Source organism: Talpa occidentalis, unplaced genomic scaffold (genome assembly GCF_014898055.3).
Source record: "Talpa occidentalis isolate TD23 unplaced genomic scaffold, MPIMG_talOcc4v2.1 talOcc4.17, whole genome shotgun sequence".
Classification (NCBI taxonomy): domain Eukaryota; kingdom Metazoa; phylum Chordata; class Mammalia; order Eulipotyphla; family Talpidae; genus Talpa; species Talpa occidentalis.
The window spans coordinates 40,441,969-40,458,407 of record NW_023601754.1 but is presented as its reverse complement, the minus strand read 5'-3'; the positions used below and the strand labels follow the sequence as shown (position 1 = coordinate 40,458,407).

The following is a 16,439-nucleotide window of genomic DNA, read 5'->3' as shown; positions in this document are numbered from 1 at the left end:
TAGTTCTGGACTGATTCTGGGAACACGCCAGGCACATTCTCATCTCAAGGGCTTTCATTGGTTGTTGTTTTTTTTTAATTTTTTTTTTTAAATAGAGGCATGTTTTATTTATTTATTCATTTATTTGTTTGTTTGTTTTTGTTTATACATGCACTGGGTACAGTCAGAAGCGCGGGAGGGTGAGAGAATTCACCAGAGCCAGAGCGGGGAGCAGAACAGGCAGAAGGGCCGAAGTACACTGCTGAGGGGAGCAGCGGGCGGCAGGAGAGGTCTGCGCGCCATGTGGGACCCTCCTCTGGTGGCCAGGGAGCAGCCGGGGATCGAATTGGCGCTGCAGAGGCTGCGGGCAGCTTTGCAACCCAGCGCTCAACCGCTGCGCCACCGGGGAGGGCCATTGGTTGTTGCCTCTGCTTGGAATGTTTTCCCCCCAGAATCCACTGGACTTCTCCCCTCTCCTTCTTCATCCACTTCTCCTTCTTTGCTTTATAGTCTCCATGGCAGTTATCACGATCTGATACTGTGACGTGTCCAATAATGATGGGGAGATGTGTTGGGAGATGGAGTTCACCCTGTGTGAATGTCACAGAGTGTAATTAACACGCATCTAGGGGAGAGCCTGCCACACACCTCGGCTAGAAGGCGAGACTTCACAGTCCATGCAGGGCGTCCTTGGTATGTCAGAGCATGAATGTGAACAGTGTGTTATTGTCCTGTGTTATCATCCATCTTTTCACTAGAATGTAACCCCCAGGAGGAAGGGGGCTCTGATATCCTGTTCGCCATTTTACCCCAGTTACCCGGAATAGTGTTGGCTCAATGAATATCTGCTGAATCTATGACTTCAGGGTAGGTCTTTAGCAGGATTGAGATCATTTCTGGTCAAAAAGTTTCCAGATTCGAGTGAGGAATCAGAAATTAAACTAGGTATTTTCACACAGGGTAAGAGCAAAGAATTTATCTCCCTCTTTGCTTGATTTTAACTGGGGGTGGGGGGGCACTACGCTAGGGTCTCACAGGTGCCATTTGAGCCTTAGTTTGTCAGAGAAGGAGCAGGCATCTGGGGAAATAAGAGGAAAATGCCAGGGAGAAGTCAGGAACGAACTTTGGGTAGAGGAACACAAGGAAAGCCACAGTTTGTCTCAGGTCAGGAACAAGTAAAAAGGGGGGTACACTTGGGATTTAGATGGGCCTGTGATATCAAATTATGCCTTGGGGGCTGTGAAGGAGGGGGAGGGACTTGCTCTTTCAGAGGTCCCTTACTTTTGATTTTCAACTGGTCTTTCCCTCTCTGAGCTTCAGTTTTATCTAATTTGTAAAAAGGAGGTTCGTCTCTGAGGTCACCTCAGCTTCCAGACATCCCCAACCCTCAAAACCACACTGGACAGGTGCTATTACCTACCTCCTAATGGATGAGGAAACAGAAGCCCCCCCCCCCCGCCAAATTGAATCATTTTCCTGAGACCACAGAGTTAATAAGTGCAGCCTCCATATTTGAAGCCCGGCAGTCTGGCCCCAGGGCTTAACCCCCACTGGACACTGCAGCCCCCAAACCAGAGCGGCACTGAAGTGCAGTGGTTACGCGGCTCTGACGGCCGACAAATCTTGTCCTGCCACCTGCAAGCACTGGGGTCCCGGCGTTAGTGGCCCGTGCCTATTTCGCCATCTGCACAACGTGCGCCCCAACTTTTACCTCAACCCGACACAACACTTGGCCGACCAAGAATGAGGCACGATTCCCAAACAACTGAGCGACTCTTTGTGAGAGAAAGGGGGCGGGGTTAAGAGGCTGGGGTATTTGGGGACAAGGCACAAGGAGCCCCAAAGCGGAGGCTCCACAGTTTTCCATTCCTTTTTTTTGCCATATTTTCTCCATTCTACCGCCGAGCAGCTCCTCAGTCTCTCCTCCAACCCTCCCCACTTTTTTTTCCAGGCTGAAAAAGAGGTCGTGGTCCCTTTAAGGTCCGCCCCTCCCTCCCCCAAAACTTCCCAGTGTCTGCTCTCTTTTCGATCCCGGACGGCCGGCCAGGCTCGCCGCCGAGCTGGTAGGGGCTGGGGGCGAGGGGTGCGGGAGGGGTGCGGGGGGCTCGGTGGGCGGCGCCACCCGCAGATCGCCGCGGCCGCCCCAGCCGGGGTGGGGAGGGGCGGAGGCCGGGGCCGCGGGGGTGCAGACCGCCGGGTCCCCCGCCGTGGGCGCGCGCGGGCGGGCGGGCGAGCGGCCTGGAGCGTGTCGCGCTGGGGACGGTCCCGTCGCGTCCGGTCCGCGCGCGCCGGCGCGAGGGGCGTCCGGGCCGGGCGCCGGGGCGGGGAGGGGAGGGGCCCCCTCCCCCTTCCCTCCACCGCATTCCTCTGACGTCGGGACCTCGCGACCCCGCCCTTCTGGGGGCCCGGCCCCGCCTGCTCCCGGCGCGCGCGTCACGTGTTGCCGGCGCGACGCCGCCCCCGTCTCGGGGCGGCCCTCCTGGCGGGGCTTTCCCGGCGTGACCTGGAGCCGCTTAGATCCTGGTTAACCGGCCCCCCCGCCCCGCCCCGCCCCGCCCCAGCCAGGCCTGTCCCCGTCTCACGGCGCCACCGACCCCGTTTCAGCGTTCCCGTGAGCACCCGATGCCGGCAGCCCCCTTCTCCCCCGGGTGGAGAGGTTCCCCAGCAACTTTGGGGGCCTCCCCCGCATTTCCCACGGCTCCACCCTCTAAGTGGAGCGTCCCGCTGCAGGCCGCCCGACCACATTAGCGCCCTGAGGGAGGGATGGGGTGGCCCCAAGCCACCCTACGCCACCCCTGCAGGCCCCTGGCGCCGACACCTCAGCGACTCGCCTGTGCAGAAGCGCGCTCGGCGGGGCACTGGGCCGCGCCTGGTACCGGGCGCTTGGCAGGAAGACCACCTCCCTCAGGCCGAGGCGGGCACCACGGCTCCCTCGCCCACGCAGGGAAGAGACAAGGACCGAACCGGTGGCGACCCAGAGTGGTCAGGGCCGTCGTGTGAACCCCCAGTGATGGGGGCTGCCGTGGAGGACGCGGTGGCGGTGGCCTGGGCCGGCAGTGATAAGAGAGGCTTTTCAGAGTGGGCCGAGACTGCAGGGGCCAGAGGAATGGCCCCCTGGCTCTGGCTGGGCGGGGAGCAACGTGTCCTAGGTGGAAGGGCCTGCACCGGGCCAGATCGCGAGGCGCGGGAGGTCCTCGCACGTGCGAGGAGTGATCGTGGCTGAATGTAGAGATGAAGGGGTGGAATGACGTCGGCCGCTGCACGCGGCTGCAAGACAGCAACAGCTAACAATTTTGCATTGAGCAAAGGGTCAAATTTGCGCTGAAATTCTTGCGGCATTGTGAGGGCTCAGAGGGAGGGAGGCTTGGGCCATGGTGACGGGCACGGGAGACGCACTGGCATTTGCCCCTCGGCGCAGATCTAACCTGACGCAGCACGCAGCCGTCACTCAAATACTAGGGGTACTCCAAGGCCTCGCTTCTTAACAGGGGGACCCCGCCTCCAGAGGTTCCTCAAAGCATATTCGCACATGCGTCTTCGCCTCCAACCCTCTCCTAGGCTGCGTCAAAGAGCCGACCCACCCGGGATGGGTTCCCCTCTTTCACCCAATCAGAGACTTCCAATGATCCTGTGGTTTGTTGAGGGAACTCTCTCCACTTCCCATTGATTAAGCGGGTTGAGACGCAAAAGACGGGCGCCTGCAGTAGCCAATAGAAAGCGGCAAGAGGGAGGGGCTTCTTTGTCTTCTTGCGGAGTGGCGCGGGGAGGTAGTGGTTATGACTGGACGACTAAGGGATTTCAGTTTGATGGACTAGCGAGGCAACCAGTCAAAGTGGGAAGAAGGCGGAGCTTTCAGGGGAGTCGGGAGCGCCACTCACCAGGTTTTCCCGGGGAGGCCAGGCAATGCCAGAAATCCGACCTATCAAATTGGAGTTTATTTTAAAGAGGCGGGGTCGGCGGAATGACTGGCAGGAGGCGCTGGCCTATAAGGAGCGTCCCAGACAAACGAGGGCGGGCTCTCCTGCAGAACGGCGTGCGCCTTGCCCAATAGACGCGCGAGGCGTGCGGAGGCTCCCCCTCCCCCCGCGGCGGGACCAGTGGCTCCCCCTATCGGGTGGGGGCGGCGGGTGACGGGCGGGTCCCTCCCCCAATGAGAGGCGGGGGGAGGCGGGTTCTGAGCCGCCATGTCGCGGAGGCTGCTGCCCCGGGCGGAGAAGCGGCGTCGGCGGCTGGAGCAGAGGCAGCAGCCGGACGAGCAGCGGAGGCGGTCGGGAGCGATGGTGAAGATGGCGGCGGCGGGCGGCGGAGGCGGCGGTGGCCGCTATTACGGCGGCGGCAGTGAGGGCGGCCGGGCCCCTAAGCGGCTCAAGACTGACAACGCCGGCGACCAGCACGGAGGCGGTGGCGGCGGCGGAGGAGCCGGGGCGGCGGGCGGCGGGGTGAGGCCAGAGCCCTAGGCTCCGGGGTCGGCCGGGAAGGGAGGCAAAAATCTCCCACCTTGAGGGTATTTGGGGGGGGGGGTTGTTCTCTGCGCACGCGCTCCGGCCCTCGCGCCGTTGACGGGGTGGGGGAGGGGCAGGCGTTGGGGAAACGGCGGGGTTTGTGCGAGGACAGGCTTCTGCGCGTGCGCGCTATTCTGAGCGGGGTGCTGGGGGCGGAGGAAGCAGCTGGCGCTGCAGACGACTTAGTGCGCAGGCGCGAGGGCTGGGGGGCGCGGGCACGCGGCCGGGCCCCCCCTCCTTTTTTTTTTTTTTTTTTTTTTTTGTCTTTATCATTTTGCTGGCTGTCCCCCTGCGCAGGCGCGCTTCTTCCGCCCGGGCCTCGTGGGCGGTTGGGGGGAGGGCACCGCGCGAGCGGGAACGGGTGGGCGTTGGCCCCTCTGCGCCTGCGTGGGCGCTTCTGTCCGGTCGCGGTTTAATCCGTAGCGTCAGGAGTTTTGATACATCGGTTGAGTTGCTTGAGGGTGACCCCCCCCCTTAGAACAAAGTCAGTCCCCCTTTTTGTGGAATGTGAAAACCGGAAGACTTGTGAAGGACTTCCCCCCCCCACACACACACAGCCGTTTGGGACTCGAGCCAAACTTTGGCGCCATGACGTTTGCTTCATTTCTGGGGGTTCAGCGGGTGCGGTGGGCTTCATAAACCAGAATGTTCCCAGAGGGTGGGCGTTTGGGAAGGAATTGATGCTCCGAAAATCCACCACAGTTGCCCCGCCTGACTCGGAGTCCGTTCTCTATGCCCCAGGGGTCCTTCCCTGCAGCCGGTTGGGGGTTGGTGGTGGTCTCTGCCTGTGACTGACCCCCATTTGAACTTGTGCCATTCCTTCTTGCACACATTTGGAAGATCTCTCTGAATTTATGAGCCGGGGAGAAATAGATACCATGATTTCCCGTGGATAGGGGTGAGGTGATTTGCGTAGGTTATGCAGGTAGTGAGGGGCAGGGCTGAGATAACTGAAACTCCAAACCTCCAGCCCTGTAACCGTCACCGTCAGGCTGGGTGTGCCTTCTGTGGTTTGTATCGTTCATTCCTGAAATAGAATCCACTTCTGCCACTCACTGTTCCATGGGCTTCTGCCTGGTGGTTCTCACATAGGAGGTTGGGCGGAGAGCCCAGGAGAAGTAGAGAAAGTTACTTCCATCCGGATTGCCAGAGGCTTCTGGGTGGGTAGAAAGATAACTGTCCCTGGGAAGGGAACCACTTTGCTTTTTAGTGGTATGGACTGTTGGGGTTTCTCCTTTCTACAAGACTATTCTCCCCCTGGTTCTTCCTTTACTAGTTTAGACTGTTTTCCAAAGCAGATTTTGCAGGAGAGGGATTAAAGGCTAGAAGTGGTCAAGAGTGGCCTGGCCGCCACAGCTGCTGGAGCACATGCTGTTCTATCCCAGCTGGGCCTGGGGAGGGGTGGTTAAGAACAGGAGTGTTTGGCAAGGTGATCATGGTAGCTTGCTCCACTAGGGAAAGGGGAACGGGCAGGGAAGGAGGGGGGCAGAAGCAAAAGGCATGCCTTAGAGAACGGTCAGGGCCATCCTCCTGCCAGCTATTTTCCCCCATGTTTTATTAATCTCTGGGAAGAGAGACAGGCCCGGGAAGGAATGTGAGCTGTGGGGAGGTATGTGTGGTTCTCATTCGGACATTATCAGAAGCTATATAGCAAGCACTAGTAGGCAAGTGAGCAAGTGATCACCCACTCAGGGCCCTCACTCTGCTGGCCAAGAATCCCATTGGGGTGATTGCCTTGAATTGCACCCACCCCATCCCACCCCGCCCCAGCTGCCTGCCCTGTGTGTCCTTCCTGGGTGACAATTCAGCTGTCTCATCTGGGTCCTCAACAGCACTGAGCCCAGGGGGCCACCATATTGTACAACAGGAGTGAAGTGTTGTTTTTGCTTCCTTTCTCAGGAGAACTACGATGACCCGCACAAAACCCCGGCCTCCCCAGTTGTCCACATCAGGGGCCTGATCGACGGCGTGGTGGAAGCTGACCTTGTGGAGGCCTTGCAGGAGTTCGGACCCATTAGGTACTTGACACAGCCCAGAGGCCAAGGTTTGGGTATACCGAGAAGAGACTTCTTGGTGTCCTACAGGTTCTTGGTTGGAAGTGACTTGGCCTTTTGGTCCAGGATTCTTTGGCCAGGTCCTGAGTCTTTGATTTCGGGATAGACCATTTTGTTGTGGGTCAGGTTCTAGTCCATTCTCTGTCTCCTTTTTTCTTTGCTTCTTTGATCTGTTTTCTAGTTCGTTGTCCGCATTCTCTCATTTAGCAAGTACTTATTATTTGCCAGTCTGATGAGCAGAGTAATGGGGAAACCCAGGAGCTTTTTGATGACACTGTACTCATTCAGGTGAGGGAGGGCCAGGAAGGAAGGCCTCCCAGAGGAAGTGGTGCCAAAGCTACACCTTTTGCCCAGTGAGCCACTGGCAAGAGGTGTTTAGATCGGGTTAGGAGTTGTCGGTCTGCGGGAAATGGGAGGCCGCCTTATTCTTGTCTCCAATCCCAAGAAGACTGAGCTCTGTGTTCTCTTTGCAGCTATGTGGTGGTGATGCCGAAAAAGAGACAAGCGTTGGTAGAGTTTGAAGATGTGTTGGGGGCTTGCAACGCAGTGAACTACGCAGCCGACAACCAGATCTACATTGCTGGCCATCCAGCTTTTGTCAATTACTCTACCAGCCAGAAGATCTCCCGCCCCGGGGACTCAGATGACTCCCGGAGCGTCAATAGTGTGCTTCTCTTCACCATCCTGAACCCGATCTATTCGATTACCACAGTACGTGCCTGCGCGCGGTCCCTTTTGGCTCCTGTGCACGTGTCCTCCTTCCCTTTGTCCTTCTTCCCTCCCCTGAGCCAGACTGATCTGCCAGTGCCCTTCATCTCGCTTACCTTTGCTTTCACAGGATGTTCTTTACACTATCTGTAATCCTTGCGGCCCAGTCCAGAGGATTGTCATTTTCCGTAAGAACGGTGTGCAGGCCATGGTGGAATATCCTTCACGGGGAAACAGTCTGGGCTCCACAGGGGTCCAGTCTTAGAGCCAGTGTGTTTCTGCTGCCTGCTTCGTGCCAGGTCCCGCACGGGGCCCACCGTCTGGTAGGGGCATCTGTTAATAAACAGAGATAGTATGAAAGGTCAGTGAAGGAAAGGACAGGTTACCAGAGGGGTAGAATTAGAAAGGGCGTCGGGCACAGTCTTAGCGGGAGGTGATATCCTTTCCCAGAGATGAGTCAGGCCTAGTGAGAAGCACGCAGCTGAGAGTGGAGCGGATTGGCCGAAAGACGGATGCTGCTTGGCCTGGGTTGGTGTGAGTGCAGGTCACGGAGGAGCTGATGGGTGAGGTCTCGGGCACTGCTCCCGCCGGTCACCAGAGAGGCCGGTGCTTGGGCAGGAGCAGGCCCATCGGCGGCACAGGCTGACTGCAGCTGCCTTTTCCTCTTCTGGGATAACTCGAAGCCCTTCCCGAGGAACCGTGATCGGGTCTTCCTTAATGTTACTCACATTTGACTCTGTGCAGAGTGCCCAGCGGGCTAAGGCCTCACTCAATGGGGCTGATATCTACTCGGGCTGTTGCACCCTGAAGATTGAATATGCAAAGGTAGGTCTGGGAAGTGCCTGCCCTTTGTCAGCTTCAGGTGCCAGGCCTGGCTGACCTCACGCTTTGTCTTGTGCCCGCAGCCTACACGCTTGAACGTGTTCAAGAACGATCAGGATACTTGGGACTACACTAACCCCAACCTCAGTGGACAAGGTAATCCTGACGGCCACTTTGTTCTAAACACACCGCTCTGCCTTCACTACGACTAGCGCACTTCACAGACCTGGGCACAGGGTTATGTAATGCCATTGGGCTCCCTGTGGATGAGGGGGCTCTTGGGGGCCAGCTCTTGGGAAAGACACTCCAGTGGGAGGGTGGACGATGGGCCTCTGTAGGTCCCAGCTGCTGCTTGGGGCCCTTGGGCGTGGCTGAGGGTGCAGAGCCAAGGCAGAGGCTGGGGCGGGGTGGGGAGCAGGGCCTCGCCGCCATGCTCAGGCATGGTGGTGGCTGACCCACCAGTAGCAGCTCCCCAGTGGGTTCTGCTGCTTCCCTTCCAGGAGCCTGCCTAGGGTCACTGACTCCCCATCCTCCCCGGGCCAGGAATGATGCTCTTGCTCGCTGCTATTAAGAGGGTGTGCTTGTGGGACTGACACACGGGGGTCGGGGGGTAAGTGCTCCAGGGCCCTTGGTGCACAGCCTTTGAGCTTGTGCAAGTGAGACACCCTGGATTGAAGCAGGGCGGACACGCCATACCTCATTTGTAGAGGGAATGCAACATCTCTGCGGGGGCCCAAGTGGACAACCCCCTTCCTAGAATCTGTCAAGAATGGTTTGTCTTGGATAGGAGGGAGAGGTGGAGCATTGCCTTTGAATCACAGCGGCACCCCCTCAGCAACACCGTCCGTCTCTGTCCGTCTTGGTCTGATACGTCGGACTAGGCCATGGGCTGAGGGAGGAGGCTGGTCGCTGACATCGCACAGGCCCCCTATTCCTAGGCAGGCCTGTTTTGCTCCCCCTTGCAGCGGGGGTGGGGTGGGGCCTGGCTAGACTCTCCCCAGGACCCTCACAGTGGGCGCTGTGGGCCTGGCTGCCCCTGCAGAGGTCAGAGGCAAATTGGTGACCGAGTGAATGTACCAGAGCGGGCAATGGCATTACATGACTGCTAACAGAAACATGGCAACCAACCATTTCTTCTGCAAGGAACATAAATAGAAGATGTGCAGACCGGCAGGGGCTAGTGGCAGGGGCTGGCTGTGCATTGGTTTTGATGCCTCTCAGCTTTGGCCGCCCCAAGGCTGGGAGTAAAAAAAAAAAACGAGAGCTGATGAGGTGACCTGGAGTGAGGGCGGTGCTTCGCCACCCCCTCGGGAACCAAACTTCAGCGGCTCTGCCTCTGCACATTGCTCACCAACACACAGGGTAGAACCCACTAGCTCTTCCTGGAGAGAACAGAACATGCAGCCTCCACCACGTCCCCAGAAACAGCCGCAGACTTGAGCTCACTACATCAAGAACACCACACCGCGCTCCAAGGAACAGCTCCAAGCACAGAGACAGAGGCAGACAGAGACAAAGAGAGAAAGAAACGCAACATGGCAGCAGACACTGCTTTTTTACTAAACATTAAAAAGAGGTCAAAATCCAAGCAAACTCGAACCCGAGAATGTACACAGAAGTAGGAAACACAGAGAACAGAGCTCTCCCAGCCAGCCGGCGGCGCTCTTTTCGGAGAACGTTTCATAGACTGAAGTAGAGCCCATGGGCCTCCAAGACAAATCCTCTCTCCATTCCTCGCCATGTGGGTTTTGTTTTTGTTTTTTTAAATCCTTTGGTTTGGGGAGGGCCTTCTTTTTTTCTTTTCTGTTTTGATATTTTTATTTTTTCTGCAGTCACCGGCTGCCAACATTATCTGCACCAACTGGAGATCAGAAACAAAAAAAAAAAAAACTTAAGCCACAACAAAAAAAAAAAATCAAAAAAAGCCAAAACAGACCTAAAACCAGACAGCCAAACAGCTCAGAGGTACACAGTTACCTGCTGGCGGGTAACCGGGCGCGCTCCCAAGGCCCCAAGCGCGGGCATAGTGGGGCCACTGGCACACTCCCTCACCAGGAGACACGCACACGGAGCGCTACACAGCAGAAGCCCCGCACCACCGCACACAGTGAGGAGTGACTACACGGAGGGACACTTTCCACCTCATACACCTTTATTTTCCATTTTTCTGATATCTTCTGAGGACAGAACATCTGTGAGCCATTTTGATTTAATCCAAAACATTGACTTTTAAAGCGATTCTTTAAAAAAAATTGTAGCGGATGTGTACCGTAACTTGTATTTATGACTGTAAAACCATGTGATGCAGGGTCGCAGTGTATGTTTGATGGGACGCCATCTTTCAGAACTGTGCTAACTCACTGTTGAAGCGTCCAATGGTAAGAGAAAATACAGATTTGTTTTTTGTGACAAATGGACATTGTACTCTGTACTTCTGCTGTAAGTAGCCCTTTTCCATCTTTGTAATCACTGATTGTTGAAAACAAAACCCAGGCCGGGTGGCAGGAAAGGGCAGTGGTCTCGAAAACCTGGGTTTTGGAGTCAGCCAGACCTGGGTTCAAGTCCTGGCGCAGCCACTCCCTTGCTTTGTGACCCTGGGCCGAAGTGTGGTTTTAACTGCTTAGTTAACTGCTCAGTTTCCTTATCTGTAAAATGGGGCTAATAGAACCTACCTCATAGGGTTGTTGTGAGGAATTTACGAAGCTGTGATGTCTGTAAAGCGCTTAGCACAGTGTCTGCCACTAAGTGCTAGATCACCGGTAGCGATTATGAAGGGGGGGTGGGGGGTGGATCTGCGCGATGTTGGGGTCTGAGAATGTTCACGCTTTGTAAACGACTGCTCATTGAACGGATGCTGATGTTCCCTGTCCTTTTCCACATGCCGTCCTTCCCGGTCTCCGACTGGCTAGGTGGGAGGGTGACCGGGACCTGGGGTGGAGGAGGTTGGGGTGGGGGCTGGGTCTAGAGCTCCTAGGACCTTAGAGGCCAGATTTTATCTTTCTACCCTCTTCCGGGTTATTTGCTCTTAATCTCCTCTCTCTTAAGTGGGAGTTACTTTAGAAAGCTGTTCTTGGTCTCTGTGACATATCAGCTCCCCTAGCAGCTGCACGTTCCCCAGGATGCTTGAGAGCTGGGCCAGGGCAGGTGAGAAAGAGCCGGGACTCATCTGTGCAGAAGAACAGCAATCCCCTTCATGTGGGCTTCATGCCCACCTGGCTCAGGCCCCAGGAAGGAGGGTTTGCAGCAGGGTCAGAAGAGCTAAGGGACTTGGAGGTTAGTCTGTGGAGTCAGAAGGGAGACACCCCTTTCTTGCCCAGGCTGGGCTCTAACTGTCTTGTCTATCCACAGGTGACCCTGGCAGCAATCCTAACAAACGCCAGAGGCAGCCCCCTCTCCTGGGAGATCACCCCGCGGAATATGGTGAGGGCAGGGGATTCCCCTCCGTGGACTCCCGTGGCTCATGTGCCCCTGCCCACCACCCGCCGCTCAAATTCTCACCCGTCCTCCCTCTCTTTCCTTCCCACCCCCCAGGAGGGCCCCACGGTGGGTACCACAGCCATTACCATGATGAGGGCTACGGGCCCCCCCCACCTCACTACGAAGGGAGAAGGATGGGCCCACCCGTGGGGGGTCACCGCCGGGGCCCAAGTCGCTACGGCCCCCAGTATGGGCACCCCCCACCCCCTCCCCCACCACCCGAATATGGCCCCCACGCCGACAGCCCTGTGCTCATGGTCTATGGCTTGGATCAGTCTAAGATGAACTGTGATCGCGTCTTCAATGTCTTCTGCTTGTATGGCAATGTGGAGAAGGTGAGCTGCTGCGGGGGCCGCTGCTTTCCTGGGAGGCCCTGATCTGGTGGTGCCCGTCAGTGGAGCGGGGGCAAGAGCCAGGGGGACCTGGCTGAGCCAGCCAGTCCGGAGCGGGTAACTTGCTTCATTGAGCCACCAAGCAGATAGGTGGTTTGATCCTCGCTGTATGAAGGTTTTTTTTGTTTGTTTTTTTGGGGGTTTTTTTTTAATGTTAAAAATGTTTCTGTCAGAAGCAGTAAGATGTTAGAATTTGTTAAAACAGACGCTTTGTAGAGTAAGAATTTCTTCTGGAAGGTTAGCTGCTCTGGCAATCCTGGGGCGGATGGGTTTCTTCCCTGGGTATCCTGGAGACCTGGGTTTGCCGCCCGGGTTTGGCCTGCTAACATGAGGGCGGCCGTGGAGACACGTGGAGCGTGCTGTGCTGCACACCGGGCGCCGTGGAAATCTCTCTCTTTACGTGAATTGATGTGTTCAGCTGGCACAATATTCAGGGAGGCAGGTGGGGGGCGTGAAGGCGTGGAGGATGAATGACTCCTCGGGTTTGCAGGCTGTTCTGTGGAAGCAGGCCTCGGGGCCGGAGAGCCTCTGTTCAGATCCGCCTGCGTTTCCGTGCTGCGCCCCCGCGCGGGGCAGGGCCTTCCTGTGTCTGTAGATACGCGCGTCTGTGTGTAAGAGGCCAGGCACGGGGCCTCCCCGGTGGCGCAGCAGTTGAGCGCTGGGTTGCGAAGCTGCCCGCAGCCTCTGCGGTGCCGGTTCGATCCCCGGCCGCCAGCGAGGGTCCCACCAAAAAAACAATTAAATTAAAAAGTATATAAAAAGAGACCAGGCATGGCCGCTGTGCTTTCTCACCCTGCCCTTGCGCCTGCAGGAAAGAGCCATGTGGCTGTGTTGCCACCAAGGTGGGCCTGGTGCCTCGCCGCCTGCGCACCGTGAGAAAGCGGAAGCCTGGGTCTAGAGCAGGACTCTTGCTCCTCGCCCACTTGGAAGGGCGGGAGACGGGCCGCTGGGCAGGGAGCTGACCGGGGCTCCTCTCCTCCCCAGGTGAAATTCATGAAGAGCAAGCCTGGGGCTGCCATGGTGGAGATGGCGGACGGCTATGCGGTGGACCGCGCCATCACTCACCTCAACAACAACTTCATGTTTGGGCAGAAGCTGAATGTCTGGTAGGTGCCGGGTCTCCCTGGGCTAGGGAAGGCCAGAGGGACGACCCAGCAGAGGAGCCCAGTGAGGCGGAGATGAGGCTGGGAGGGGCTGGGCTTGGGGGTGTTTCCTTATGTTCCCCCACAGCAGAGGGAGAAAGCGTGCCGCCTCCGCTGGGGGTAGAGGCGCTAAGCGCCTTGGGGAGTTCTGGAGGTCTGACGGAAGGCCCCGCTCACCTCCCACAGCGTCTCCAAGCAACCAGCCATCATGCCCGGCCCATCTTACGGGCTGGAAGACGGGTCCTGCAGTTACAAAGACTTCAGTGAGTCCAGGAACAACCGGTTTTCTACTCCGGAGCAGGCAGCCAAGAACCGGATCCAGCACCCCAGCAACGTGCTGCACTTCTTCAATGCCCCCCTGGAAGTGACCGAGGAGAACTTCTTTGAGGTGCGTACTGTGCAGCTGGCCCCCACCACGGCTGTCCCAGGGGGCTGTTCATTTTAGTCTCCCGACAGATGTCTACGAGTGTTCCTCTGCCAGGCCCTACGGTAGGTGTTGGGCACATGGGCCAGGATGGCCACGGGGGCAGCACTCCTAAGCATCCTCCGCTGGTAGTTTGCGGTGCTCCTTGGCTGGCCAGGACGGCTGGTGGTCGCTGGGTGGGATTCCTCCCCGCTTGGACGGTTAGAGTCCATTCTCTTGACATCAGGCTGGCCTTCCGGTGCCTAGCTGACCCAGGAGAGGGTCCTGCTTCGGGGTGGTCAGGGGTGACTAAGGCAGTCAGGGAGGGAGAGGAGCTGGATGTGCACCTAGCCCTGCCCCCACTGTTGCTGTCGCCAGCACTCCACCTCCACCCCCACCCCCAAAAGAGCTGAAGTCCAGGTGTTTAAGAAGCCGTTCTCAGTGCTTGCGGGGATAGGTCGTGGGGCATCTTTGAGTGTGATGACGACCTAGAAACAGTCCAGAAGCAGCCGGGCCCCGGGGCGGGCACTTGCGTTCCGGTGTAGCTGAAGGGCCTCCCGTCTCCCCTGCAGATCTGCGACGAGCTGGGCGTGAAGCGGCCATCTTCCGTGAAAGTATTCTCAGGCAAAAGTGAGTCTGCTGCCCCGCCTCCCCCCGTCCTGCTTCTGAGTGGGCAGTTTTTTGGTTTCCTGCTCACGGCAGCCTAAAACTCTCTGGTTAGGTGAACGCAGCTCCTCTGGGCTGCTGGAGTGGGAATCCAAGAGCGACGCCCTGGAGACTCTGGGCTTCCTGAACCACTACCAGATGAAAAACCCAAGTGAGTGTCTGTGGGTCCCGCAGTCACCCCCGCTGCCTAATGGGTTGACTGGCTTCAGGCCAGAGCTTTCCTTCCCACCGGTAAAGTAGGGCCCCAGGAGCGGCTGTGTTGTCACCCACAGAGGCTGGTGGGACCTGGTCGCCGGGAGAGCACCTGATGTTCCCCATGGGAGGGCCGGCCTGGCTGCCACCTCCTCTGCCAGCTTGGGAGTTGCCCTCCAGGGCACAGGCGCTGTCTGCGTCACAGGCTGCCAGTTAACGCCCACAGTGTCAATTGCCGGGTCTGGCTCAGATAATAGCCAGCGAAGGGGCTGCTCTGGGCAGCGGGGAGTCCCTTGGGCGGGCTTCATGACAAGGGAACTAGGCCCAGACGGGGTTCTGCGTGGGCCTGCGAGGAGGGAGGGAGGGAGGGACACCTGGGATATAGTCCCGTCAAGTCTCGCTCTGGGCGGTGTCTGGGAGCCCTGTTGCTGACCTGCAGGGAATGAGAGATTTGTGCCAAATGGGCGAACTGGGCAGGGAGAGCCTCCTGAGAGGGTCCCGACCGAACCGCGCTCTCTCTTGCAGATGGCCCATACCCTTACACCCTGAAGTTGTGTTTCTCCACCGCTCAGCATGCCTCCTAATCGGGTGCCTACGAAGAGTTCCATCTGAGCAGGAAGATATTTTTTTCTTTATGCGGTTTTTTTTATTTTCTTTGTTTTGGGATTTTGTTTTTTGTTTTTTTTTTTTGGCCGAAAATTCCTGTATTCTTTTTTTTTTTTTTTTTTAAATGCTAGGTTAGTAGAGGCTTAACCATAATGGAAATATTAAAACTGAGAGTCCGAAGGGGAGGGAAATGGAAAACTGATATCTCCCAAAATTAACCTTTTTGAAGGTTTTTGAAAATTATTGTACAAGTGATTTTATTTTCCTGTTCATACATCTGTGCTGCGCGTGTACTCTTGGCACATTTCAATAAAATTGTTTGGAAAAGAAAAAGCGGTTTCTGGGATTCCAGGGCGTGTGTGCTTCCCTACCACTCCCTCTGATAAAGAGGGACTGGCGGGCAGGCCAAGACACAGCAGCGGCCTTCGGCCTTGAGAGGGAAGGGGTGGCCAGGCCGCAGACCCACCCAGCACAGGAGACTTGGTCTCATACTTCACAGGCTCCTCCAAGCAAGCTCAGTCAAGCTACAGTCACTTCACAAGTAAAAGGTTGAAAAATAAAAGACTTGGAGATTATAAAGTTTAAAGCTATAATCTACAAAGTAGACACTTGCTTTTTTTTTTTTTTGTAAGACTGAAAAATAAAACTTCAGAAAGAAAAGTTTCTCTCCAGTCCCTTTAATGCATTTTGATTTTCCCCCCTAGTAAAGATCACATGACAATCAAGTTGTGTGTTCGTACTTTAAAGACACAGCTTTGTGCTAGAAGCGTTGTGTCTAGAACCATCTTTGTCCCTGCGGAGCTTGGAGTGTGCATGTTGTCACTTGGTTCCAGTTTCTTACTGCTGCAAGCCCCATTGCTGTGAGGTCATAACAGATATCTTAGCCACCTTCCTTAAAAATGATCTGGAGATACTTCCCGGCCACTGAAATTGCAGTGTGGCAGTAGGTACCCCACAATTCTGGTGAATGGGAACTTAGGTGTGTGGTTGGGGAGGCCAGTCGCCTGCAAGGAACCTGCTTTAAGGGCTGAGCTTGCTGCCAGGACAGCAGGCTGCTGAGGAGCTGATCAAAACCACCACGGTGTTCCCTGTTCACTTGAGAAAGAACCTGCTTTGGGAACTGAGACACTTAAACCTGGGTTACACATCTGCTGAACAGATTCCTTCAGGGGAGCCTGGTGGACAGGATCGACTGCAGTCACCCTGTAGTCAGAAACTTACAAAATTTGAGATCTGTTTTTAGGTGGGGAAAAAGTGAACTTCCCCACTTTTCCAAGCACCACTTTAATCTCCTTCCAGAGATAGTCTATGCACATAGTATATCACAGCTATAACCATCTTTTAAACATGAGCTGGTCGTTAAAACTTCTTTCCCAGGCCTCCCTGGTGGCGCAGCGGTTGAGTACTGGGCTGCGAAGCTGCCCGCAGCCTCTGCAGCGCCAGTTCGATCCCCAGCCACCAGCGAGGGTCCCACATGGTGTGCAGACTTCTGCCGC

The 16,439-nt window shown here is 56.6% G+C and overlaps 1 protein-coding gene and 1 long non-coding RNA gene across 8 annotated transcripts in view; one reads left to right on the top strand and one right to left on the bottom strand.

Annotated features, from left to right (window-relative positions):
* The window catches only part of LOC119249289 (uncharacterized), a 30,148-nt gene extending 26,554 nt beyond the window's left edge, over nucleotides 1–3,594 (bottom strand). The window contains exon 1 of the long non-coding RNA XR_005126124.2: nucleotides 3,405–3,594. This is a non-coding gene — a long non-coding RNA (uncharacterized LOC119249289). The remainder of the gene's footprint in view (nucleotides 1–3,404) is intronic.
* On the top strand, nucleotides 1,985–15,568 carry HNRNPL (heterogeneous nuclear ribonucleoprotein L). Of its 7 annotated transcripts, XM_054697144.1 has the most exons (13): nucleotides 4,149–4,418; nucleotides 6,381–6,499; nucleotides 7,009–7,246; nucleotides 7,374–7,461; nucleotides 7,974–8,068; nucleotides 8,149–8,221; nucleotides 11,414–11,485; nucleotides 11,597–11,877; nucleotides 12,919–13,040; nucleotides 13,263–13,464; nucleotides 14,052–14,109; nucleotides 14,201–14,296; nucleotides 14,863–15,567. In XM_054697144.1, exons 1-13 carry the CDS (start codon nucleotides 4,164–4,166, stop codon nucleotides 14,919–14,921), a joined length of 1,758 nt encoding a protein of 585 aa, XP_054553119.1. In that variant the 5' UTR covers nucleotides 4,149–4,163; the 3' UTR covers nucleotides 14,922–15,567. The 7 variants fall into 7 exon arrangements, with proteins under 7 accessions (XP_054553125.1, XP_054553119.1, XP_054553118.1 ...); XM_054697150.1 differs by lacking the exon at nucleotides 4,149–4,418 and adding an exon at nucleotides 1,985–2,042 and having other exon boundaries at nucleotides 11,414–11,877; nucleotides 14,863–15,566; XM_054697143.1 differs by having other exon boundaries at nucleotides 11,414–11,877; nucleotides 14,863–15,568.
* Nucleotides 15,569–16,439: the final 871 nt, after the last annotated feature.